This window comes from Mustela putorius, unplaced genomic scaffold (genome assembly GCF_011764305.1).
Source record: "Mustela putorius furo isolate JIRA1106 unplaced genomic scaffold, ASM1176430v1.1 tig00004007_pilon_pilon_pilon, whole genome shotgun sequence".
NCBI classification, from domain to species: Eukaryota; Metazoa; Chordata; class Mammalia; order Carnivora; family Mustelidae; genus Mustela; species Mustela putorius.
In genome coordinates, this window is record NW_025422145.1 from 13,489,736 (window position 1) to 13,516,876 (window position 27,141).

Consider the following 27,141-nt stretch of genomic DNA (forward strand, 5'->3'; position numbering starts at 1 on the left):
TTCCGGGCCCGGAATGCAGGTGGCCACTGTGCCCGACCCGCGCCCCCGGTCAAAGAAGAGTTACGCCAGCGACCGTCTACACTCTACATGCTTTTTTATTACAAGACTACCGAGCATACGTGGAAAATTCATCATCCAGTAACTACATCTAAAGCACAAATATTTGAAAAAAAGAGAAGAAACAGATTCATTAAATTATATGATTAAATCATTGACCAAATAGAAAATTTATATAATAAAGCCAGAAAAAAAGTTGTAAAATATAGTTTACAATAATTATTCACATTCAAGGCTGTACATCAATACATACAACAACGTGGCCCCGAACATGAATTCAATCCAAATAATTCATATATTAGATTTTAAATAACACAGACTGAACTAGAGGCCAACAATAGCCAGCAAATAACCTTATATAAGAATAAAAATACAAAAGTGTATATCCTAATATCATTGCATTATTTGTTTTCATGTTTTAAATTTTTGCTTTGCCTGTACATCACAGTTACAGCTACAGACCAGGTAGAGAATTTTACACATGTTCTAACTGACTGCCACCAACCTGAAAGACAGCTATCATACTATTGATTCAGCCTATTTTGTGTAAAGGAACAGCTACAGCAGCTCTAAATACTGCAAAAATTTATTTTTGTCAACGTCCAATCAAACTTCTGATAAGGATAGAGGCTTTTCACCAGCAAAATGACCCCTATCCCTAAGTCATTCTGCCAGACGGGTTGGGACTAGGGTGCATCACACACTAAGAAAAGGTCTGCCTTTGTAAAAAGTTCTCTGCACGGGAAGGTTGGTGCTTCTTCATACTGAAGAAGTGGGTTCTGGGGAAAACAGGTACATATGCAGGCCGGTTCAGCTGCCTGTCACAGCTGTCTTGAGCCACAGAGAAAATGGCTCTTCGCTGCAACAGCTCCTTCCCCAAACCAGTTTTCCACAGGCAGTCTGATTTGCAACTCCGCAACCCGGGCCAGCAGCCTGCACCCCTCAGACGCTCTGGAAGGGACTCCTGCCCTGATTTAAGGCACTTGCCATATAGGCTGCCTAAGAGGGAAGGGCCACACCCACCTGAGTCACCGTCAGCTCACGTGAGCTTTGGATGAAAAGAAAGGATGTGGAAAGACATACATGGCGACATCTCTAAGAACAGTACCTTCATCGTATTCTGGGAAGTGGCTGCAGCCTCTGCATCTGGGGAGTGAGCTCCCTCAGTCTGTGCATCGGACAGGGGGGCGGGGGACCCGAGGTGTCAGGGGAGGGCAGAAGTCCAATTCTGCACAATCCAGCCAAAATCTCTAGCAGACTTGAGATGCTGCGTACAGCACCTGAAGAAATCTCTCATGCACCTCTCCCCTCGCAATTAGTGGACCCCAAACTACAGAGGAGAAATTAGGAATGAAACCAAACTGGGTGGCCTGGGTTTGAAGCCAGCCAGCCAACCTGCAACACCGCGAGGGAAGACAGGGAAGGAGTCCCGAAAGCCACGAGGGTCAGGGCCACCACCCTCTACTGGAGGAGGCCTGACCGCTGCGCTGGAATGAACTGCTGAGACCTCTGTACTGAGCGCCTCCCCTTGAGCAGCACGGGGCCAACAGCCTTCCTTCCGGGAAACTCAGCTGCCTCTGTGGTCTCTTCCTCAAGCAGAGGGTTTGCTCTTCTAAGGATTCCAATGGCCCAGTGTATTTTTCGAGTATGCAAACTTAATGACAAATCACCCACTAAGTGTGTGGCAAGGTCAGTTCAGCATTTGTGTATCTCTGCTGCCTGTGCAGATGCAGATTCAGTACCATTGTGCACACGAAGCACAAGCTTCGGAAAATCCCAGCAAGCGCCTGAAAGCCACGGCAGCAGGGATGGGAAGGTGCTAACATGCAAGCATAACCAGATTGTCAATGAAAATAAGGAAACGACTTTCGGAAGAATCTGTCACAAACGGACTGCAAGAAATTATATCATTTTAGCATTGTGGGGGGAGAAAAAAAAGAGCAGTCTTACTAGGACATCCTTGGGAACACACACTTTACCAGAGACGGATTTGTTCCGAATGAGGAGGTTGTGTACTAGAACTCTGAGCTTCCAGGCCTCAGGTCAAGATGCAGCAAGAGAGACTAACACCACCTTGAAAACAAACACTTTGTGACCCAAAAACACTCCCTCTAGAAACGGGGGGTGGGCTGGTGGGGGGGCATCAGAGTCAAAATCAAAGATTTATGAGGATATTCGCCACAGCATTATGTAAATAGTGAAAACCCAGAGACCATCCAAATGTTTTGTAACAGGAAAATGGTCAGAGAAGTGATGGTAAAATTTATAACCATTAAGCTCTACAATCACTAAAAACAATGTTTTTAATCATTGTTTGTGATGTGGAGAAATGCCCAAGATAAACGATCAAGTGAAACAAGCTAGATGCAGAGCAGCATGTGCTTCATGTTCCCAGTTCAGTTGAAAAAGCAAACACACGTGTGTGCATGGGGGGGGTGGTCTCTCCTCGGTGGTAAGCCTACAGGCCGTGCTCTCGGAAAACAAATGTTTGAAGAAAGTACAGAACCACTTGGAGCCCCTGGGCAGGCACATGGCCCTGGTGAGTCTGTGCCACGGGGCTGCCTCCTGCGATGCCCACAGGCCTTGGTCACAAATACTATAGACGGCTGCAGGGCCTGGAGAAGGCGCGGGTCCTGCCAGCCCTGGCGCAAGCATGAGGCGTCTCCCGCAAAGCGGGTGTGTAACGCGCTCTCCTGAGAGCCAAGATCAGAGCAGCAGGACAGCACAGGGCCATGTGCCCCAGGTGGGGCCTTGTGCGGCCCCTGGGGCCACCTGATACCACAACCCAGTGGCCATACTCCTGCTCAGGTCCTCAGAAAGAGGGAAGGAAACAGTCCCTCCCAAACCTGGCTTCCTGGAGTTCCCAGAGAGGGGCGACGCGCAGTGGGCCCCCTGAGCCCATGGAGGCCACAGGCCAGCCCCCTGCCCTATGCCTGGCGAGGCCACATGGCGTGGGACCGGCCCTGCTTGCCGGCTATGTGGTTTAGCACTGAACCTTCTCCTTGCCCTCACTGACACACGGCTCCTGGATCTAGTCAACAGCAGGGCACTTTCTCGGCGTGGCTAAATCATCTGTACTTTCACGTACAACTGTGTACACACTCGACCGACAGCCATGCCCATGTCTTAGAAGGCAAGGCACCTGCACGCCGGGGCGGGAGCTCTGAGGACAAGCTGCAAACGACAAAAGCTGACACGGACAAGCACAGGGCAGGGAAAGAACATGTATGTGCCTTTAAAAAGGGGGGAAGGGCCCAAGACTCTGAGTGAGAGGAGAAAGGTGGCATAGGGAGAAGGGCTCAGCTGTCACTGGCTCAGGTAAGGGCAGTCACTTCAACTCTGTCAGCTGCAAGCTAAACCCCGAACCCCTCATTCTCTAGTTTCAGAGGTTACGATGGAGCTGGTGGGTGAAGCCCAGGAGGTAGTGGCACCACCCAGGGGGAAGGCGGCAGCGGACACCCGTCCCCCCCCTCCCCAGAGCAGCCTGGCTGAATGCTCTTATTCAAGCCAAATGCCAGCTCCACTTGTCTCTGTAGCCAGACCCACGGAAGCATACAGTGCAGCAGCAGCCCCCAACTCTCTGAACAGCCCACCCACACACGTGGGGGCTCCGAGAAAGGCAAATGATCAACATGGGGAGAAAGCTGGAAATTATGTTCCTGAAGGCCCGGCAAGACTTACTTTTTTGAAAAGCAGGTGAACACAAAAGCAAAGAGGAGGAAGAGGGGAGCTTGACTTACGACCCTGGCCCAGGGAAGGCATGCCCTCAACAGCCTGGCATCCGCCCTGGTGCGGGCACACATGCACACGCACCCTTGCTCGTGCACAGCTCTCACACAGCAATGCACAAGACTCAGGCCCCAGATGGAGACTGCTGGCACCCTGGCCCACCTCTGCTCCCATCCAGCCCCCACACGGCCCAGCAGGGACACCTCCGCAGCCATGCTTCCCTCCCAGGCTGACAAGGGTCACTCTTCTCACTAAACCCGTTTGAGAAAGACATCTTTTGTCTAAATCTGGACCACTCTTCAACACGGGGTGTTGGATGCTTTGAGACAGGAGATGGGGGCAGAGTTGTCAGGGGGAATCTTTTGTGTATGAACCTTGTGCTGGTGCCTTCATGAAAGTTAAAGGAAACTACGAAGTTGTTCATCCCCTGGAGACAGACAGACATGTCTGTGAGTGGCCTGCAGGCTGTGGACCGCCCTCACGGGACAACCTGGGCAGGGAGAGGAACTCTGAGCCCCACTAGGCCCACCGGCTTTCTCTGTCGAGGAGGCAGCAGCAAAGAAATCAAAGGACCGGTAAATCGTGGACCCCCTGTGGTATGTGCACATACCGCATGAACTGCCTCTGAAGAGGGAAAGGCAGGCCAGCTAAAAGCACAGGGGTGAGCAGGCTGGGCGCTCGGACCCCAGTGTGGTGTTCCTATCCTTGTGCAGGGAGACCAACGCTTTCATCCCGGCAAGGCCCACGTCTTGCTGGGGATAAATGACCTGGCAGCAGGAGAAGGCTTTCAGACTTTCACTGTGGATATGTGAACGTGCTGGGAGTCAGGCTATGAAAACGTTCCCTCACCATGAAAGGGGTGTGTGTCACAGCTGGGTGACCACTGATGCCCAGAGCCCCTCAGCCCTAGCAAACCGCTCCAAGGGCCTACACGTTCCACCCTCTGACCAAACTCTCAGGGGGAGTTCATCAGGCAGCACTCCTCCACGTGGGGGACACTGGGCCCAGTCTGCCCTGCTGCGCGGGCCTTCACGGAGCAGGGCACAGCCCTCCCTATCTCCTGGCACCAGTAGGTGCCCACCTCTGACTATGCTCTTTCCAGACCCGTGCCTCCTTCTAGCTCCACAGGGCCAACCCAGCGCAGAGGGACGTTCAATCGAATAGCCTGCCGGCACCCTCCGACCTCAGCAGCAGCCCCATCGCGCACCCCGACAGCCCGCTCCATGTCTCCCCACCTGGAGCCTGCCCAACGAGCACAAGGCATGGAGCACTCGCAGCCAGAGTGATGCAAGAAGGCTAGCAGGGGCCCTGGTGGGGCACAGGGGCATCAAGTAGGGACACAAGAAAAAGAGCACACGGACCAAAGCCAAGAACCCCCCCACCCTGCAGAGATCGAAGCCGCCCTGGCAGAGGCGCACGCGGCTCCCTGCCGATGGGTTCTGTGATAACTGAGGGGCAGGAAGAGCCCAGACACACATCCCATCCCCTCGGCCACAGGAGGACTGGCCGGTGGGTGACCAGGGCGTGTGGCGCAGAGCTGGTGACTTGAGTCTGTTCCACTCGCCCGGGTGGGAGTCAGGTGGACGTGCACAGCGCTGGGTCCCCCCGGCAGGGAGAGCCTGGGGAGCCACCACAGAGCACAGAGAGCAAGCAAAGCGACCCTGAATTCCTTTTCGTTATTGGTTTTGTTCTTTGTGTGGTTGGGTATTTTTTCTTCTTTTCTTTTAAATAAAAAAGCTGCAAGGTTCCGCCGTCTGCGTCCCCCTTGAGATGGCTGGCAGGTGGTCTGGAATTGTCCCAGAGGGTGGCGAGCCGCGCTGGGGCACGTGTCCTGGCAGCAAGAGCAGCAGCTGCGGCCTGTCACTGCACGGCGGCATCCGGGTGGCTCTGGTATCTGTGTCTCCACACCTCCTGAATCTTTTTGCACCATTTGTGAGCATTCCCACTCGGGTCCATCAGGTAATACGTCCTGTTCGGCTGCGGAGACAAAGAGCGCATGATGTCGTAAGGGAGTCCCACTAAGAGCAGCACCCCACTACGGCCGCCACGGGGACCTCAGAAGGCACATGAGCGTGTGGATTTCCCCTGCCATACGTGCAGACTTCACACGTGCCCACAAGGACCCCCAGCTCCCTCGGGTCAGCCCCCTCCTGATGAACAGGCACAGGGGCCCCAGGACATGACAAAAGGGGCAGACAGCCCCCCCGCAGAGCACGGCCTGCACAAACTCACCGTGTGCACAAAGAAGGTTTTAAAATTCTTGGCCTCTGGTCGGAGCTCTTGTGACCACGGAATTTCCCCTTTCAGGACTTTGTTGACAGGATCCACATAATACAAATGGGGCCCTTCTGTAAGCAGTAACTGTCGTCGTCGTGCAAACAAGCCCTGATGCAAAAGGAAAAGGCCCTGCTCATCAGGGCTCAGAAGTGGGGGCAGGCGGCACCTACCGCAGCCTTGGAGGCCGGGCCATCACAGCAGCCTGGGCTGCCGGGACTGGCGCCAGCCCCCCACCCTCTCCCTGGGACCTGGCCTTCCTCCCCGGCCATGGCCCTGGCCTCTCAGGTCAGAGAGGGGCAGGCAGAACATAGCGCCCAGCCTGCCTGGCCTTCGTGGGCTGGATCCCAACAGCCCCACTTGGGCGTGTCTCCCTCCCTTGTCACACAGGGGAGCGGCAGCGCCAGCAGGCAAACCCAAGCCTGCTCCACCGAGCCTGCTGGGGAGACTCAGGGCGCCCCTCGTGCCCTCTGCACCATGGGCAGGGGTGGGGTGGGGGAATGCATGCTCCCTACTGCCGGTGCCGCACAGGGCCGGCGTGTGCAGCATGGCCAGGAATGGAATGGAGGCCTGGAAACGAGGAATTCAGAAAGGCCCACGTTGGCAGAATGAGAGCATTTGTGGAGCCTGAAATTTCCAACACAATTAATACATTTAATTAATCCAGAAAACAAACAAATAACAATTTTCAAAAACAATTCTAATGAAGTAAGACACAATTTGATAGGACTATCAAAACCCTGGTTCCAAGCCAGAAACGAGAGGCTGTACTTCTATTTTACCACAGCCTTCCTGTGTGGTTTCAAACAGCTTCCCCTGAGTGGCTCAAGTCTTCCTGAGCCGCCCAATCTAGAAATGATCTTTCAAGAAAGGGAACCAAGACCAAGGATGCACACACAGCCAGGGTCAGCCCGCGGTGGGGGGCCAGACCCTGACGCGGCTGAAGCGAGACAGACACTCGGGGAGGTGCGGCAGGAATCAGACTTACCTTTCGCTTATCTACGGGACCCATCTTTAGTATTAAGTTATTTTCTACAAACTGATGCCTATAAAAAGAAGAAAACAAGAGTGAGACTCGCAAGTCAGGGTCAGAAACTCTCCACACTCCTCCACTCAAACCAAACTTCCAGAGGGCATCTGTGACCCTCTCCCAAACCTCTCCAGTCACAGCCCCAACTCGCTCCAGGAACTCGGGGGTCCCCACTGTCACAGCCCACGTGGGCACCCACCGCTCGGAGCCTTTGGTCGGGGTGCAGACCGGCAATGACACACGCCAGCACCGCCGCCTGCTGCCACCTCTGGCTTGGCAGCGCCTACCTGGTAGCAGGAAAGGAGCAGCAAGGTGACACTGTCCTTCCTCATCTGAACACAGCTGGAGTGCACATGGAGCCCCGGACAGGCTGCAGGCTGCTGCGAGTCAGCCTCAGGACACACTGTCAGCCACGCGCTACCTCCACGAGCAGGGCCCCCCAGTCCGATGCTCAGAAATCACTGAGCAGCTGGGAATCACAGATCCAGAAAGACCTCGGCCAGGCTCGGTTTAAGAACCCCTTCTCCGGTGTTTCTACTACAGTCACAGAGCACGCCCACTCAAATACGGTAGGAGCTGGGAGAGCTGGGAGGAGAAATCGAGGAACACAATTTCGACTTACTGTGCATTGTGAGCAAATACTTTACACTTGGGCTCTTAGTCGGATCAAAGACGTTACTTAATGTCTGCAGGTTCTTGCTTTTGGTTAAAGTGAGCCGTGACCAGTTTATGTTCTCACTCTACTGAAATTCCTTATCTGAGGATCTACTGTAGAACACAATACTGTATTTGCAAAGGCATAAGACAACTGTCACCTCAAACAGTGACACTTTTAGCACTTTAGTATCTGAGCGCACCCACACAGGACCCAATGTGTGCAAGACGACCGGCCAGGCCGGCGGAACTGTGTCCCCCCAACTGACTCAACCTGGCCCCGCAGTCTGCCCACGCCAAACCAAGCAGACCCATGGTGGCTCCAGACCTCACGGAGGCCACGTCCCCAGGGATCCAGCCTGCATGTGAGGGGCCCCAGCTGCATATGGATTTTGAAAACTGGAAAGAATTTTAATGAAAAAAGTGCTGTATGAGGATAAGTACAGTACTTCACTCTTAGAGGTATTTAAAAACCTAACCAACAAACAGAACCAAGACTTGAAGCAGAGGAAGATAATTCAGAGGATTTTTGGAAAGCAGATGTAATGATCCACAGCACAGAGAAAGGTCACACAGAAAGCCTCTGCTGGCCAAGAGACCCTCCTGCACGAACCCTGGACATACGGCGAGGCCCGCAGGCTACCGCAAGGGGAAGACGTGGATTTAGCTGTACTAGGTGTGGGTGGCGAGGCCCGGGGCACTAGGCGGATGGCGCCATGGTGCCAGGGAAGCCGGACAGAGGCACGGAAAGAAGTGGCCTCCTGGCGTCTCCGCAGCCTCATGTGGTCTGACACGAGACACCAAATAAAATATTAACTCGAACAAGAGATTCTATTTTTCCCTGAGCTTAAGAAACCGGGGAAGATCTTTCTCGAAGACAGCCAATGCTGAGTCCAGCTCACTGGCAGCCCCAAAGCAATCTAATCCCTGGCCAGCGCAGAGCTGGGGGGACGGGGCGGGGAGTCCCTCTCTAAGCAGCAGTCAGGACCACGGGAGGATAAGAGGGCCACGGTGAACCAGAGTGCAGGCTGGAGAGGTCTCGAGCAAGCATGGCCCACGGGGTCAAGGCTGCTCTGCAGAGCACACACAGAACAAAAGGAAAGGCTTAAAGCTTCAAAAAAAGGGGAACAAAGGATACAAACTACAAATTCCCCAAAGAGGGAGTGACCCCAAGATTTTCAATGGCTCTAAGTAAACAAAACTGAGCTAGCTGCCCTTCCCACATACCCTACTGGGGCGCCCCGGCGTGTGTGAACGCCGGCTCAGCACGGGCGCCTGTGATCCTGAACCTGAAGCTCGCTTAAAAGCAATTTGGAGGGGCACCTGGGGGGCTCAGTGGGTTAAGCCTCTGCCTTCGGCTCAGGTCATGGTCTCAGGGTCCTGGGATCGAGCCCCACATTGGGCTCTCTGCTCAGCAGGGAGCCGAGCCTGCTTCCCCCTCTCTCTGCCTGCCTCTGCCTACTTGTGATCTCTGTCAAATAAATAAATAAATAAAAAGCAATTTGGAAATGATGTGTGGAGACACAATACCACCCAGCCACCTACCCTCAGAAAGTAAAGAAAAATGAAGATTACAAGCACCAATGTCCTCAATGGTATTACAGTGACACCGACACCACTGCAATGGCTCAGCAACAGAACATTCTGGCACTGCAGGGAAGCAGGTAAGCCCCTTCCTCGTACCTGCTGGGAGGACCCCACCGATAGACCCCAGCCCAACCGTGTGCACCAGCACGCTCCCAGGCCCTGTCACACGCGCAAGCGTGGCCCCCGCTCTCGCGCTCCTCCCTGGGGGGCGGGGGGACGGCCAGGGTGGGCTCCTGACTGGGTCCAGCAGCTGTGGTGAAAGGACCATGAGGCAGGACACGGAGAGGCTCAGAAGTTGCCATTATCAGCACACACACCACAATGGGATCACGAGGGTGCACTCACCAATCAGCTTACAACAGGCTGCTTGTGAGCTACCTTGAAAAGTTTAAGTACTTTTAAAGCAATCATTATGAAATTTTTACTTCAAAAAGTCATTTTCTACTCCCCTGAAAGTGCACCCCCTGAGCCCTGCATGAGGCGCCTTTTCCTCGCTGGCAAGTGGTAGATGCTGTCTGTAGACTCGCAGCCGAAACCATATCAGTCAGAGACTCTCAGAGCGTGGTCAGCAGGCAGGTCCCCACAGCCCTGCTGCACACACAGGTGACACTCACCACTGACTCTGTGCCCATGTCCACGTGGGCTCGCTCACTGTCATTTTGCAAGGGGGGGCCGGTGTCGAGATACTCCTTCTTCCTGATGGTAAAGCCTGGGTTCTATCCTTTTCAGCCTATCCCTCCTGGAACTCCAAGGCCCCAAGAAGATCATTCTGAGCCTGAGACCACAAGCAAGTTTGAGCCACTGTAAGGCACAGTCACTGCCAGGGAAGCAGAGCAAGCCTGCCAGAACCCTGAGGTGGCCCTTCTGACCACCTCAGGAAGGCTCTCCACACTGGGCTTTGACACAGGTGACAGAGGGACAAGTGACTATGACCAGTCTGCCCTAAATGCAAGCTCTGGGGACCCCTGTATACCCTCAATTTGATGGAAGATCCCAAAGAGATTTCCTTTATTGAGACTATACACGTTGATGTTTATGTGGAAGAAATTAAAATGGAGACATTTTCAAATACACGTTTAACTCATTAAAAACCAAAAATAAAACCATCATATATTAACATAAGTGATATTTTTATTCAAGAGTCACTTTTCCCCAAAACAAAGATAATTCACGGGAAGCATGACCCCGCTGTACATTTTGCAAATCTTAGCATCTGACTTTGGAAAAGACAGCTGGGCTCCTGTTGGCCTTGGCCTTCAGTGGGCTGCACCCCGCTGGGCAGGCTGGAGCACATGGAGGACTCAGCCTCATCTAGGCAAGGAGCTGGACAGGAGGGGGCGCCTTTAAAAGCCTTTTCGGACACCTATGGGCGTTCTTCTCTAAAAAAGCACCCAAACTCTACCAGCGGAGTTCCTTCAAGGTCTGCTGCCACCTGGAGTGGGGAGTGGCCGATGGCACTGTCACACTCAGACACTGGACTCCTTGGCCTACCTGGCACTCTGAACAACTCTGCCCCTAGCACCCACCTGGAAAACGGTAGTTTGCTGAGTCCCAGAAATCGTCCCAAAACTGGTAAGTTATCCCCTACGATATCAATCAACTCACTGCCGTCACTACCTCTCTCCCCAACAGTCTAAGTCCTGGGAAGATATCAGACTCACAGTGACAGATGAAGTTTCCCAAAATCCTAATTTCAATCTCATCTCTGTTAGCCAATACTGGCAGTTGTCTTAAAGAGATGGGCTCATTCCACTCCTTTTCCAGAAAAAACGGCCCCGGAGCCAAGTCTGAATAACAACAGCATGCCAGTAGAACAGAAGTGACAGTGGTCTTCCACGCGGGGAGAGGCTGGCCGGGCTCCCAACGCCAGGGCTCTGCTTCAGAGAACTCGCACAGCATGGGTGCTCCTGGCACACTTCCCGTTCTACTCAGACCGCTAACAAAACAAGGGATTTGACGACGACTCCTAAGTGAGTCCACTTTCCGTTCTTCCTGTGCGTGCGTGCGTGCGTGCATGGGGACCCCAGGTGCTCGAGTACTGACCTGCCCCCACGGCTCCTGCAGCACAGGTGCACAGGTCAACAACACATCTGCTCCAGAACAAGCAGGAGAGTCCCAGGGAGCACTCAGGGAAGACCCTACACCGAGGCAGTGCACACAGCGGACACGGTCTTCGTGCAACTCTGATGGAAAACCTGACTGCACTGCAGTACACACAACCTTCCCAAACAAGAAGATCGCTCCACTGGGTGCTGGACACGTTGGGATGGTGCGTGCTGGAAGCATTCTGGGAAACTCTCTGGCTGATGAACTTGCCCTTGTGGGTGTTTTGGAAGATCAACTCAAAGGAGAGATGATGGGTCTGCAACACGGGAACTTGTTTCTTCAGAAGCTCGAACTGCGGCGGATAGAGGTGACTCTCTGACGCCGACTCCAGGCCTGGGCTGGTAACTGCAGGCCCCCGGTGGGAGGGAGGTGGCTCAGATGTCAAGTGTCTTCCCGTTCACTGTCCCTGGGACAGGCAACTGCGGTCCTACCGGCTCTGTGGCTGTGGTCTCCAGCCCAGCAGGCGGTCTCACGTGTGACCGGGGACCCGGGGGACTACACGAGTCTGAGCGCGGTGTGGCTGCAAGGGCTTTCACTATTTCAGGGCTGAACACTTGGCACTCATCCCAGCAGCTGCCATGGATGGACTTTGAGAGAACATGGGGACTCAAGAGTGGCTGTGTGGAGGGGACTGAATGTGACAGGCATTTCTGCCCGGGAACTGAACCCAGAAATGGGAACAGATGATAAGAGTAAGAACTGGAAGGGAGCACGAATGATGGCGGCTGAAAGTGCCTATGACATCATTAAGCTAAAAGGACACACCAACCGGACCACTGGCTTCGGTCTGGCTGATCTCACTGAACCCCTGCTGCAAATATAGCCAGGATCCGTCCGGGGACACGATGGGGAAGGGAACACATGGCACCGAGAAGAAGTCTTCCTGAACCTTCCGTGCGCCGAATGCTCCAGGATTAACCAGTGTGATCAACCGGAAGCTGGATAAGGAGGCTTCTCAGCTCAAGAAACGTGCAGACACCTTGCAGGACATCCAGAAAGACCTAAAGGCTTGTGACCTCTGGCTTCTAGGCTGTAGAGAGATTCCACACCACCGTGTGATGACCCGTGACCTCCCAGTTTTTGCCCCTGTGCACTGACCACGGTTCACTGTCCTCCTCCTCCGTGTGACTCTAGGCTCTCAGACCCGATGCCCGCAGTGCTTGCAGCGTGAGCAGCACCTGGACATTTCTCCACCCATCAGGAAAAATCACAACTGGCCGGATGGATGCCAACTCACTCCTGGCATCTGCAGCCGCCTCTGTAACCTGGAGAGCTGCTGTGCCAGGACCCATGGCAGTGCTGGGACCCCCTGCCCCCCGACAGTCGCCAGGCAGGCACTCCGCCATGCCAATGGCCCAACACCCCTTGGCCCCCCAGCTGTCAAGTGCACTCTTCCAGCCAGGACATTGCAGCTTCTCTGGAAGACGCCCCGGCGGCTTCTGAAGTTTGGCTTTGCAAGAACTCCTCACGTGTACACTGACGATGAGCCTTTCCTTTATCACTCAAACCCTGAACTATGGGCCTCCAGCACTGCAGCTCCACCAGCACTGGGACCAGACGCAAAACCACTGTGTTCCGACACATGGATGGAAAGCGCGGACATCCACGCATCTGACTGGAAGAGAGACCTGGCGTGCTGTAGCTCTGCAGCTCAGTTCCGCCCAGCATCTCTGGAGCGGTCCCCCCATTCTCCCCACCCCATGCATCGCAGAGCATGGTGACAGCCCTTGGTATGGGCACGGCTGCTGTGGGCTGAAAATCACATCTCTCTGAGCCAACGTTTCCTACTTACATATGAAAAAATGTTATGAATGTCCTTTTGTTTTAGAATGTATCATTAAAACCTACAATAACAGTTTCAGATAAAATTTAGAAATGTTTTTCAGAAATCTTCAAATTTTATTGCAAAACAAGTCAGCCAAGTGCCCTGAAGTCCTGTTGTGTGTCAGGATCTCAACGCAAGGATTTATGGGATGCCACTGAGTCAGTGATTATGGCAGGCGTAACTCAAGACAGCTACTAAGAGCTCTGCAGAAACACCGAAGCCTCAAGAAATGTCTAAACTTGAACATATTTATACTGTAAACCTGAAACCGACTCCTACGGACGATTCAAAAACGACAAAGCACACAGTCCAGCAGCCGCCAAAGCAACGACATCATGGTCCAGTGCGCAGCCTCTGAAGACAGGCACTGCACACTTGGAGAGATTGGGGGGAGAACGCAAGGATCCTCTTAATGCTGTGACACAGTTACCACCATGCCCCTTGGGCTGTGCACTGAGAGCCACTGTCGTAAGAAAGAAGTGCCTGACAGGCCCTCCCGGCCAAGTAAGAGATTGCGCAACCTTCGGCCATCAGCAGCCCAGAGACTCTCAACCTGGAGGGAAGGGAAGAGCTGAAAAAAGGGAGGGAAGGCAAGAGGCCTCGGTCCTGCCCAGAAGCAAGGATGCAGGGCCCTGGGGAAGGCCCTAGGCCCACAAGCCGTCAGAGGGGGTCCTTCTGAGGCACCCCAGCACGCATGGGCCTGGGAAGTGTGGTGCACAGACCTTCCTGGAGTGTGCAGCCAGGTGGTGCCCACACCATCCAGACCAAAGCCCCTTCCTCCCACACCGACACTCCTAAGCAACACCGCTTGAGGAAGGGTAAACTCCCGACAAGGGCAGGTCATTCCACCAGGCTGACAACTAGCTGCACTTTTTCCAGAGACAGTAATTTCTAACGGTCTGCACTCCTAGTTCATTACCCACTGCTTCTGCTCTGCACCCTGCCTCCCCCTCTTATCCCTCCAGGCTCATCTAGCCCAGCCCTCCAACCAGCCCACCTTCTCTCTCCAACCTCATGCCTACCCCAACACGCCTCCCCGCTCATCCCTGCGCAAGACTCCCCTCTGCCCAAGTGAAAGGCCAAACTGTAAAAAAAGTGAAGAAAGTGTCTTCTCACCATGACCAAAATGGAAAACAGAAAATAAAAACATGGACGCGTTTGACTTCGTAAGAATTTACAACTTCTATACAAAAGTACACAAAAAAACCTGAAGGGATAAAGTGAAGAAAAATGTTTGTGAAACATATAACAAAAACGTTCCTCATGTCCACGGCTCCCAGAGTCAATTCCAGAAAGACGGAAAATGTACAGGAAGAAAAATAGTCGAAAACCACGAGTACCTTGAAAGACAAACAACACGCCCAATGACATTTCCCTCAACCAAAACACAGATGCACATTCCCATGACCCATTTTTAGACCATCAGGTTGCACACGGGAGTCAAGAGAGCTGGGAGCTGGGGGTTCCCCAGCACTGTGGCCACAGGGCACGGCATTCATGGGCTCCCCCTCACTCCACCCACCAACCCAGGGCTCCCCGTTACAACACCCAGGCAAGTGGGAAAACCAATGAGAAAAGGACAATCTGTGACAGTAAACCCTGCAATGTCCCACACGCCTCACCCAGGGGCAGCAGTCATTTGGCTGGTGGTAAATCCGCATCAGAAGGCAGATGCTGGCAGGGCCAGGCTCATGCAGCCCCAAGGGCAGCAGCCCCGAGGGTCTCAAACCACTCATCCCCAGGATCAACACCTCCAAACCCCCAATTCCAGCTAGACCCTTTGAGGGTCCTTGTTTCTGGAGCATTAATAGCAGCAAGGGAGGTGCGAGCCAGCATAGGGCCCTGGCAGGCAGTGGAGACGGAGGCAGGCGCACCGTGCTCTCGGTCTCCCGCCAGTTGGCTCCGCACGCCCCTCCACTGTCCTAAATGGAGCGCTGCTCGCGTCCGTGAATTCTTACCAAGGGTTTCCACTGGCCTGCTTCTCCAGTAGTAACCTCTTCTCATCTTCGGAGAACTCTAAGTCCAGTTCAAAAGAATTAGTGTCCAGGTCATGGATATACTGCTCGATGTTGCTGCCCGCCGTGTGTGGCAGGCCTGCATCCGCGGTGGACAGGGAGTGGGAGGATGACGACGAGGACACCTGCATGCAGCCAAACTGGCTCAGGAGGTTGTCGTACTGCACAGAGAAGAGGAAGAATGAGACCCACGTGTCACTTCCCCTGGGCCCCCAAACCAGACCCAGCAAGCTCACACCGTGGAGATCCTGAGGCCCTGCGGCCACGGACTCCTCCTGCACTGGAGGGCAGGCCCCTGACCTGAGGCGGGACTAGATGCTACCAGTTCTGGTCGCCCTCCCGATGGGCTGAGCCCCAGTCCTCAGCCCCAGGAAGAGGAGACTCAGGGCCTGGGGCCCGCTGACCTCTGCAAGCCCCTGCCCACCCCAACCAGGGGAAGGAAGAGGAGGGATGGGTGGCCTCCTGGGTGCAGAGGCACCATCCTGTGAGCTCAGGAGCCCTCCTCCTCGACACTGTGGTTCAGTGTTTCTAAGTCTGTGGTTGTCACTCTATATCCCAATTTGACTGACTGCATTCAATTAAAAAAGTATATATCCCTTTTAACTACGGCAAGTATTAAACTTGATACAGACTTGTGTGCTCTTCTGGAAAAGACTACAAACCGGTGGTGACAGAAAAATGGACTTCCTCATAGATGTGGCAAACAAGTGACGCCTGTGCACGCAGATACCCCTGGGGCTGGCGAGAGGGCCAGGGAGCCCCCAGCAGAGACCTGAGGAGGAGCGCTCGCCCTTGACGGCCTGCTCCGCGCAGCTGCAGGCCCCACGCCTGAACCCCACTGCTGCCAAATATGAGGGAAAAGAAGCCACCAGCAATCGCTGAGACCAGAGTCCGTGTGTCCTCCCAAGACCCCTGTGCCTCCACAAAGGCCTGGGCTGCCTCCCTTGAAGGTGGGCCCCAGACAGAGCATCCCTGCCCCAGCACTGCAGACCGTGCTCCCACCCTCCCTACTCACTGCTGGGAGTGGTCTTCTCCCTAGTGCTCGCACAGCACAGACAGCAGGTTCAGCCCCATCTCACTGGCTCCTGGCTGGGACTGACCCTGGAGAGCCCCACGGCCCGTCATCTAGGTAAGGTCTTCTAGCACATTCTCTGCTTCTGCTCTGTGAGGACTCCCTGGGCCAAGGCCGCCTCTGTTCAACATCCCGAAATTTACAGAGGCTTCCATGAGCACCTGTGCTGCTGGGCGTGCACAGGAACCTCCCCACCTTGCTCCTGCATGGAGGTTCTCTCCCAGGGCTCCCCACCTGGCCTGCTCCCTCTGAGGCCAACTGCCAGCACCATCACCAGCCATGGCAGCAGATCAGGAACACACAAGAGAACTGAGTGCCTGTGCTCTCTGTTCACTGAGCAAACACCATTCCCAGTTCCTTGTCCCCAGAGGGAGCCCCCTTCCTGCTGAAAAGGACCGCAGACTCTCTCGGAGCCTCACCGATGAGAACATGCCCCTGCGAGACTGTCAACGGCCACAGACCGGAAGCACCCCGTCCCGTGTGTAACACCTTCCCGGGGCTAGGTTCCCTGCACTGTCCACACGGAGAGTGTGGCACAGCGAGGGCTGTCTGAAAACCCACCAAGGCTTTCCAGCCCCGCAGCTTTGAAAGTTGAGGCTCTGCCCCACCAGAAGGAAGCCACTGACCAAGGGAGCTGGCTTTACGATGGCCACATCTGACATGGAGAAGCCAGAGCTCTTGGCGCAGTGGATGTGACGCGCCGGTGGGCAGACAGCCTGCCCAAGACTCTGACCCTGCGTGCACACGCGTGCACAGGCACATACAGCTCCACGAAGCCGAGCCTCCGGGCACTGAGCCCTGAGTCAATGACGGTGTGAGTGGCCGCTGCGGAGCCGGGGGACGCCCCGCCCACCCACTCTGACCAGCCGAGGCCCAGGAGGACAGAGTCTTGAGGCGGGGTCCGCCGCAGTCCGCACACACCAAGGCCACCGCGGTGGGGGAAGCAGACAGGGAGTGAGTACAGACGGCTACCCACATCTAACCCCCTTCAAGTCTGGACACAAAGGATGTTTTAGGACAACGAAAGGGCGATGTGTTGTTTACAACAGTAAGCAGGAGACAGAAGAAACTTGGTCCCTGGGAGAAGATATGAGCAATAACTCTGACTAAGCTCTGGACGACTTTGAGAGAAAATCTAAGCTCCCCAGTCAGTTACTGCAGCACTCTACACACGGGAACTGGCTAGAATGAGCCATGATGACAGAAGCTACGCCGAGAGAATGAACTGCGGATGCTAACACAAACACAGGATATCAGTTTTAAACACGAGGGCTCACGGTAGAGGATGAGGAGGGAGCACAGGACGGCCAAGGAGCCGGTCATGGGTGGTATGAGGGAGGTGCGTGCCACTCGCTGGCCCCCTCTGCCCACTCCTGTGTCTTCACCTCCCCCATCAGGATGTTTAAACAATGAAGTATACTCAAGACCCCACCTTGACCAGACAAGCCAAAAGTGACCAGTGTCCAGCCTCAATGCCATGTCCCCCAGAAGTTCAAAACAGCAGCACCTTGGGCTTCTTGAACATGAGAAGCATTCCAGAATGTCTTCAGACACAGGATTACAAGGCACCACCCAAAAGCAGAAGACAGAAGCCCAGGGGGACAGCATGGAGGGCTCTGCTCCCACAGGCTCCAGTCCTCTCAACCCAACAGCAGGCTCCTTCTGGGTGAAAACTAACTACAGGAAGTGCCCTCACTCCCTGGGCCTGGCAATCTGTGCTTGGGGCAGATGGGCAGTGGGTGCTTCCCTGGCTCCCTATTGGGGGGACTTGGCTGGGGGTACACAGTGCTCAGCCACCAACAGATCTGTGCCAGCCTCTCCAGCCATGCGTCCCACAGGCTGGGCTCCCAGGGCCCCAGCACAGACCCACTGTGCACCAAGGAATGATGGCACACGGCACCGTGGGGCTGTCCCCGACACACACATGCATGCACACACGCACACCCAGACACACCCACGCATGTACCCACCCCAGCACACACATAGTGTGCACACTCGCACACATACACCACACACTCACAGACGCACACGGCCACACTCGGGTGCGTGCGGACACAGGCCAGTGGGCTCACGTTTCCATAGCAGTCCTCGTCGTCCTCTGACATGGCCGGCAGGTAGGCGGTGAGCTTCGGAGGCGTCTGATGCTGCAAGTTCTCCCACGTGATGGACTCGAAGAACGGATGAGCTCGCAGGGGGCCATAGCCTCCCATTTCCTCACAGCCTAATCGCTTGGTGGCATCTAAAACCTGAAACAGAAGCCAAACGTGTCAGTGTCCGGACCGACTCTGACTAAAACATTCTCTGAACACTCCTTTTCCTTCCGTGTCATCTCAGACACAGGAGGCCTGTGTCCTGTGGCCTGTTCCGCTCCATCCCACGGTGTGCTGGGGATGGCAAAGTCACCTTGGGGCCACATCTATTTCTCTCAAGCTCCTAGCCTTCCCCTCACGAAGGTGAAAATAACCCAAAATCTAATGAATAGCAGCAAGTGTTCTTTTAAAATACACAAATTAAAAATGCTACAACCAAGCAAAAAATGAACACACTGTCTTTAAGAACAAGGAGACAGAAGAGTCTGTCCGGACAGCGAGCTACCACAGACAGAACACAAATGCCGTGTGCTCCCACCCGTGTTTCACCTAAAAGTGAAGCTGTCCCCTCCCAGGTTCAGCTTTGTGCCCCTAAACCCACCGAGCGTCAGCACGCTGCCCACTGATGGGCCAGGCCGAGCCGGGACCGACCCTGTTCCCCAGGATGAAGGGAAAGTGAAGGGGGGTCCGGCAGTCATGCGCGGGGGAAGGGGCTCTGCGACTGCTCAGCACAGACCCACAAGGCTTTCCTGAGCACACGCCTGCCTTGTCCGTAGCACCCTGGTGACCCTTCAAACCCCCTGCCGCAGACGCTATGGCTGACGGCCAGAAATGTCACCGTGGAGGATTTACAGCCACCTGCACTGTGACTTGCCCAGCCACTCCAGCAACCAGTAACTTAAAATGCTCTGTGTGCTGACAGACAAGTGCGAAGCGACACAAAGACTTCCTGTCCTGCTAAGTCAAGAATCGGGCATCTGAAAACTGAAAAGGACTTACAGAGATGAGACAGAAGACACCAATCTACCCACACTCGCTATCAACCCGAAGACACTCTTTGGTTAAACACAGGGGCCTCCAGGAAAGCTGCTCTGACCACAAGTTCAGAGGGACTCAGCGTGTGTCTGTCCAATCAGCTTGCAGAAGAAAATTCAGGATATTTACCAAAAGTTTTTCCACAAGGTCTCTTGCCTTAGGGAAGAATTTTTCAGGGAAGTCATATTCCAACTTAATGATCTTCTGAAATATAAGATACTCATTTCTGTAAAACAAGAAAAGCCATCACTTTGACAGAGTGCACGAACCTCCCCAACACAGAGCTTTAACATTCCTGGCCCAGCAGTTGCCCTCTCTCCCTGCAGAAGCCCCTGAACCCTGGCCCAGCCCTGGCCCAGCTGCAGGGGCTGCCCCCTCCCATCTCTGTTGCATCTGCTATGATGGGCTTGGGGGCGGTGGGTGGGCTTACCCTGCTCGAAAAGGCGGCAGTCCGGCCACAAGCTGGTATATTATACATCCGAGAGCCCAAAGGTCTGAACTTTAAGGGAGGGAAAAAAGGGAAAAGAATGACATTTGTAAAATGTCCGTGACAAGCACAGTTCACTTCTGACCACCCCGTTTTAGCCTCTGATCTACTTCTGTCCTTTAAAACCAGGTCAATGTGAGGCTGGGAAGCTGCTTGGGGTCCTTCTGGAGGGGGCCCCTGGGGACCTGGATTCCGAGGATCCCAGGCACGGAAGGCACCCTGGGGCCAGGCCGTGTAGCCATTCCCACAGACACACCACTGCCCGTGGGGGCACCCAGCTTCCTCACAGGGCCCGTGTGGACCTGAAGAGGCAGCAGAGATCACTCCTGACTAAAGAAACACGGACAATGACAGAGAAGCCTTCTTCCAGCGCGGGGAGGCGGGTAGCGGTACTGGTGAGGGGGCCTTGGCACTCGCTGCAGGTGGGTAGGGCGAGGAACCAACTTCCATCCTCTCACATCTCCAGCGTTTCCCCACCGTATGGCCGAAGGAGACAAGCCATACAGGTGCACAAAGCAATCTTTAACTCTATCCCTTCTTGAACTTGTAAAAATCCCTACTCCTCCTTTATAAACATTTTAATTCCACATTTTACAAGAAACAGTTCTAAACTTCCCTAAGTTGCTTCCAGAACCAGCTGCCAGGGACCCTGGAGGGGGCACTCTCCTCACCCGTGATGCTGCCACTCCCTTCCCACCCCACCCTGCTCTCGTACCCCTCAGCGCCCCTCAACACCCTCTCAGAGCTCGCGGCTGACACTGACCTTGCCTATCTGGTTTCCTCGGGACGTCTTTCATTCTATCCCCAGCTCAGCACTACAAAGGCATTGAGACACAACTCCTCCCGTACCATCAGCTGCCTCCCTCAAGCCCCCAGTGTGCGAGGACACAACCAGCTTCTGGAAAAGGCCACAGCCTGGACCTCAGGAGATAAGACCGTAGGGCACAGGTGGAAGGACCCAGCCAGCTGCAGTGCCGAAGGACACGTGACACAGGTTAGAACATAAAACAGATCAGAAATCTGAGCCACGACATACAAGTGGAGTGAGGGGCACTTAAAAAACAAATCTACATTCTACCTAATAACTAGTTTTATACTCGGTTTTCTCTACTGTTTAGTTAAAGCAGTGAAACACATAAAACAGACACCAACAGAAAAGCCTTGGCCCTTGGGAGTGGCAGTGGCTGGAGACTAGGCGGCAGGCTATGGTGGGGCGGCGGTCTCCAGAAAACAGGACTGTCGGCACAGCCAGGCCCTGGGCTCCGCTCGCCGTGTGCATTATCTCAGTGTCTACCACCAGCAGCTCTCCTACCATTTAAGATGGTTTGTTAATACAGTAAACCCTGAAGAGGGAAGCTGGTGTAACATTTCTAGAAAGGATTTTTTTAAAAAATTATTTATTTGACAGACAGAAATCACAAGTAGGCAGAGAGGCAGGCAGAGAGAGAGGAGAAGCAGGCTCCCCGTTGAGCAGAGAGCCTGATGCAGAACTCGATCCCAGGACCCTGAGACCATGACCTAAGCCGAAGGCAGAGGCTTAACCCACTGAGCCACCCAGGCGCCCCCCAAGGATTTTTTAAATGCTAACTTAGACCAAGTCATTCCTCTTCCTGCAATCCAAGCAGAGAACTGTGAGGCAGCCCCAGCAGACTCGGGACAGGCAGGGATGCCCTTCCATGTTGGGGCCTGGCATATGTTGCAGGTGGCAGTCAAGCCAGATTGTGCCACGGAAAGGAAAAGCACCTGGGTGCCAACAGTTAAGGAAGAGCTCAAGGAACTACAGTAAATCCACATGCTGGAAGGGCACAGGTGTCACAGATGTCTACACATGACCTAAGGGACACGGAGAGATGCTGGTGCCATAACCCCAGGGAACAGGCTCAAGCTGAAGGGTCACATGAACCTGCAGAAGCACGCACGCAGCTGGAAAGACATGCCAGGTCACTATCTGGCGTCCATGAGCAGGCGGGAGACTCTGAGTGTTTCTTGCTCTTTTACCTTCCATGTTTTCTAAGCGTTCTTTATAAAACACAGGTGTCACTTTTAGAATCAGAAAAGAAATCTTAACTATATTTGAATAAATATCATGACTTAAAACATTTAAAAGTGTAAGAAGATACGCAATGAGGTCTCCCTCACAGAACTATCCCCGCAGGCCCCCTGAAGGCCACTGTCCCCACTGCTGGTGCACCCACCCAAGAGAATTTCAATGACGGACAAGTCAATGTGGGGTAGACATTCTCTTTCCAGTTTTCACACAGAAGGCGGTGGCCACTGTGTCTTCCTAGCTCACCCAGTAGAGCCCCCATCGATGCTGCAGGGCTGCTTTATGCTAAAAACCCCAAATCGAGGGAAAGCTAGCCCTTAGGCAGCCATGAGATATGCTTCAAGAATCTGGGCCACAGCACCCACCACCCAGAGGAGGGTTTCCCAGCCTTGGCTCTATGGCCCCCTGGGGCCAATTCACTCCTGCTGCGGAGGCGCATCTGCTTCTCACCACACCGAGCAGGGTCCCCGCTTCCACCTACTCGTCAGCAACAGCACTCCCCATCCCACCCCTGCCAAGTGGTGACAGCAGAAGCGTCCAGACAGGGCCAAATGTGCCCCAGCTGAGAAGCCCTGCCCTACAATTACGTCTGGCCCGTGGTAAGAGTTCCGAATCTGTTGAGTATTACGAATAAAAAACAAAAACAAAGAACCCAGAGACGGCTAAGTGGCTCAGCCACCTTCATAGGCTCCCTATGGCTCTACCCCCCGGAGAGTCGTTAAAAAGCGGTCACGCTCAGCAACAGAGCCACCCCAGAACCACTTAGTCCTCTGCTGCCTCTGGCAGGGCTCCATCTCTCAGGGCAGCGGGTCCTTGCAGCCGGTCAGTTGCAAGGTCTCAAAGTGTCAGTACAGGACACTGACCATGCAGCTCTCGGGCAGCCCAAGTGAGCCCCCACCCCATGCCCCAGCAGCAAAGAGCCAGGGGGAAGCTCCAGCCACAGAACCTGTCATCCAAGACAGCTCTCCACACTGAGACCCGACTCTACTGCCCCCTCTCTGTCCTCCGTCTGCTTGGGCCCACGCAAGGCAGCTCGCCCAACGTCTCCCTGCTCCTAGCCATCAGCTGCCTCACCCCCTTCTCCCACGCTGTCCTGCTGACTCTTCACTCTCCAGACCTCTTTCTGTGAGCAGAACCTCACTTATGCACCTCTCAAGACTCAGGCCCTCAACCCAGGCCCATGCCAGTTCTAAGGACTGGATAGGGAAAGCCCGCACTGGCTGGGCCCTGGCAGTGAAACCAGCTCCAACCCTCCCATACGGGCTGCTTTCCCGGCCTGTCCCCACATTCCGAGGAGGCCAGTTTGCTCGAGCTGACCTGCCACCTGCCAGCGCCAGGGAGCACCAGCCGGAGGCAGCGCTCAGGATCCTGGGGCTCAGGGGAATGGCAATGACCACAGACCTCCTGGCCACATGTCTTCCCCACTGTATAGTTGCTCCTAAAGGAACAAGATCAAATCTCACAGCATCAAGCTGCAGTAGCCCCAGGAAGCGGAACACAGAACAACAGAGCAGCACACAGGTTATCCGAGAAAGATACCGACAAAGGTCGCAAGAGGCACTCTCGTAACTGTTAACTGCATGAAAAACAGACGCAACAGCTACTGTGGAGAACAGAAAACAGTCTGGATCAAGTGAAAGCAAGTTACCTTTTACAGGCCGACTTCTCGGTGAGCAGCTCTGGAGACACGTACTGGGCTGTTCCTACAAACGAGTTGGCCCTGGCTGATGAGAAGAGGAGAAAGGAAGGACGGTCACACACTGAGACAAGCATTCCGCAGTGCTGCACCAAGGGCACTCACCCACCGGGACTCCCGGCTCGTTGGCAGGACTGTAGCTCTTGGGCACAGCACGAGTCCCCTGGAATCGGACTGTACACTCCCAAGCCCCTCCCCGGTCCAGGGCCCTCCCGTCAAACCCCCTTTCTTGGGGCTCTCTCCTCCAAGAGCTGGCTCAAAGGTCAACCACTCTGTGACACCAGCCCTGATAACCAGGGAAGTCCCTCCAGGCCACCCCGCCGCGCAGACACACCAGAGAGGCGTTCGCCCAGCCTCCCGTTACCTGGGAGCATCTTGAAGACAGGTGGCCAGTCTGTCTGGTTCACTATTGCACCTGTGGTGCCTAAAACAGCCCCAGACACACAGCAGGCACAGATGGGACACGTGCAGATGTGGGAACAGACCTGACCCCCTGAAGGCTACGTGTCCCTAACAGAGCCCACGGAGGTTAGGGGCAATGAGGGGAGTGAGACCCAGGAGCTCCAGCCAGGGAACCTTCTCCACACCCGCCGCTTCCAGTAGAAGAGGAGAACACCAGGGCTGGGGAACACCAGGTCTGCCAAGCTCGACGTACAGACCCCCAGGGTCAGTGACAGCAGGAGCCTCCGGACCTGTCCGACACACAACAGATGACGCAAACACCACCTGAGCCATCCCAGCACATTGGGTGTCCTCTGACATAGGGGGCAGTAAAGCTATTCTGCCTTTCCCTGTCACCGACAGACACAGGACCAGGGTTTCCATGGGACAGCTGCCCACTGTGTGAGCATTTCTGAAATGCTGTGTCACCTGCGACACCCACCAGGAGACGCCCCCCATCACTTGCCATGACATGCCATGCATGGTCTCCCACCCCAGCCCCATGTGAACAGCACATGCATGGAACAGCTGTGGGCAAGGCTTCAGCCCTGCTCGGGCAGGACCCCAGAGGAGACTACCTTTCCCAGCAGCAGGGTCCGGCTTGGCTCTGTCTCCTGTCCAGCACCCCGAGGCAGACGGGAGACCGAACCACAGATTAACATCATTTTGCTCCAGGCAAACAAGCCCCGTGACTGAGCCTGACCCTCTAACAGATCAAACGGTCTTTCTTCTCAGTATCTTTAATTATCCCTGCTAGAAAGTAATTGTCCCTGAGGACACATTTTCCTGAACTGACCTGAGAAGTGAAACATCACAGCAACACACCTACCAGTGAACAGCCTCCAGCCTTCCAGGCCACAGCTGAAGCCAGGGACACAGGAGGCAGCAACCAGCCCCACGCAGGGCCCTGCCAGGTGGGCTTACTGACAAGTGTCCAAGCTTCTCTACTCAGGGTTCTCAGCGGGGGACAAAGAGGCCCCCGGGGGACATCTAGCCATGCGGGGAGACATTTCCTGCTGCCACAGCAGGGGCGTGAGGCAGCTCAGGTCACCTCATGGACAGACCCCATAGGGCTACAGACAGCAGGAGCACCCCAGCGCCACACGTCCCCAGGCCCTGGGTGGCCTCTGGGCAGCCTCCCTGGGACAGGGCTCTCCCACCCTCTGGAGGCAGAGCCGCAAACAGAACAGGTGGAGACAGCCCCGTTCTGGGACATTCTGGAGGACGGGGAGCTGGGGAAGGAGAAGAGCCAAACATCCCTTCATCGTCCCTGCTCGGCTGCGTGTCTACTGAGGCGGGGGAAGCAACCTTCTCCTCCTGCAATGACTGGAGACTCTGAACTGGGCACCTCAGCCTGGTCCTGACAGAGAAATGACTTGAGGTTACAGCTACCTGGGACAAACACAACAGACCCGTGTTTGGTAGGTCTGCAAAATTCTTGACCGTATATGGCTATAAATAACACAACATCTGAATTAAAATGCAAACAGAAACCAGGGCGCCCAGCCACAGCAATGCGGCACACGGCGTCTGGGCTGAGAGAGGCCGTGCATCCCCACTCATCACCCCCCTGGGGCAGCCTTGAAGCGTGGGGGCTCGCCGAGGGGGAGAGTCCCTGACTGCCGTCCAAGGCCTCTGAGGCAGATACCCAGGAGAAGACACAGACGGAGCCAGTGTGTTCCCTCTTCCCCACGTGTCCCCAGACGTGGTCTCTGTCTTCGTCAGCGCTCCAAGGGGCCATCCTGGGTACTGGGGCCCTGGGGTCAGCAGGAGCCCCCGGGGAAGAGCCACAGACGCTACCCTTCCTGCCTTACACCACGCCGCACCCCTCTCCCACCACGATGCCCACACCTGCCCCAAGAGCGAGAGGCTCACAGTCCCCCTGTGGGGATCCAGCCCTGTTGCCTCCTCGGGCCTGCTCTCCTCAACTCTCCCCGCAGCCAATCACTCTCCTGCGCAGGCCGCGGCTGCATCTGCATCCTGCCAGGACCCTGAGTGACACTGCCAGGAACGCTGAGGTGACTGAGAAGAGGGAAAAAGAACCTGAGAGCCAAAACCAAATGAAACCATTCAATGATGCAATGAATCAAAGAACTGGAAATGAAAACATGATGGCCTTCAAATCAGCAAAGATAAAAAAAGGAAATACACACCATCGGCAAGGATGTGAGAGGACACACACACCCAGTGCTACCGGTGGGAATATGGGAGGGTGTCGTTTTCAGGCGAGCAATTTTACAAAAAAGCACCAAAATCCACAGAGAACAAACTTGCCCTCTGAGCCAGCAGCTCAACTCCTGGCACCTCATCCTTACGGACAGATCCAGCACAGGCAGGAGACCGACATGGACCCTGGGAGCCCCACTCGGTAATTCATGGCCTCCACTGGGTGTCCATTCGGCACGGGAAGCATGCGCTGCTTCCGCAATCTGTTTTTTTTTTTTTAAGATTTTATTTATTTACCTGAGAGAGAATAAGAGCGCGCGAGAGCACAGAAGGTAAGGGAGAAGCAAACTTCCTGCTGATCAAGGAGCCCCACACGGGGCTTGATTCCAGAATCCTGGACCACCACCTGAGCTGAGAGTAGACGCCCAACCAACTGAGCCATCCAGGCACCCGAGATTCGTTTTTTTAATGCTATTATTAAAAAGTTCTAAAACTGTATTTTTGTATGGACAGATTTATGCATAATTAAATAAGTAATTCATAAGTAAATAAATAATTCAATAATTTTGCCTTTAAATAGCTACACGATACACCAAATATAGTCTAGAAGTCATACACCGCTCCCGCCCCAGCCCGTGACTGGGCTTTAAACAGTGAATCAGGATGTTATTAGGGCTGCGTGGTTGCTGCAGGCTCTCTGGGCCTGGCATGGCTTGTCTCCCATGACACCTGTGGCTTCCTCTCCCCCAGGAGCCCATGCATACCTTCGTAGAGGTGGGACTCCAAGTCCCCAGGAAGGTATGAAACCTACCCCCCAGGACAGGAGCTCT

General features: G+C 54.6%; 1 protein-coding gene across 3 annotated transcripts in view; it reads right to left on the bottom strand.

The window, feature by feature from the left end:
* Positions 1-77: 77 nt before the first annotated feature.
* Positions 78-27,141, bottom strand: part of PDPK1 (3-phosphoinositide dependent protein kinase 1) — an 80,459-nt gene continuing 53,395 nt past the window's right edge. For 2 of the 3 annotated variants that reach the window (XM_013055220.2, XM_045072002.1), the window contains exons 7-14: positions 23,657-23,732; positions 19,905-19,973; positions 19,604-19,700; positions 18,422-18,595; positions 15,221-15,438; positions 7,049-7,106; positions 6,019-6,171; positions 78-5,763 (exon numbers count right to left, since the gene is read on the bottom strand). In XM_013055220.2, the coding sequence (XP_012910674.1) occupies positions 5,647-5,763; positions 6,019-6,171; positions 7,049-7,106; positions 15,221-15,438; positions 18,422-18,595; positions 19,604-19,700; positions 19,905-19,973; positions 23,657-23,732 (962 nt within the window). In that variant the 3' untranslated portion in view covers positions 78-5,646. Of the gene's footprint in view, positions 5,764-6,018; positions 6,172-7,048; positions 7,107-10,442; positions 14,603-15,220; positions 15,439-18,421; positions 18,596-19,603; positions 19,701-19,904; positions 19,974-23,656; positions 23,733-27,141 lie in introns of those variants that run through there. The other variant, XM_045072001.1, reaches the window with a different exon arrangement.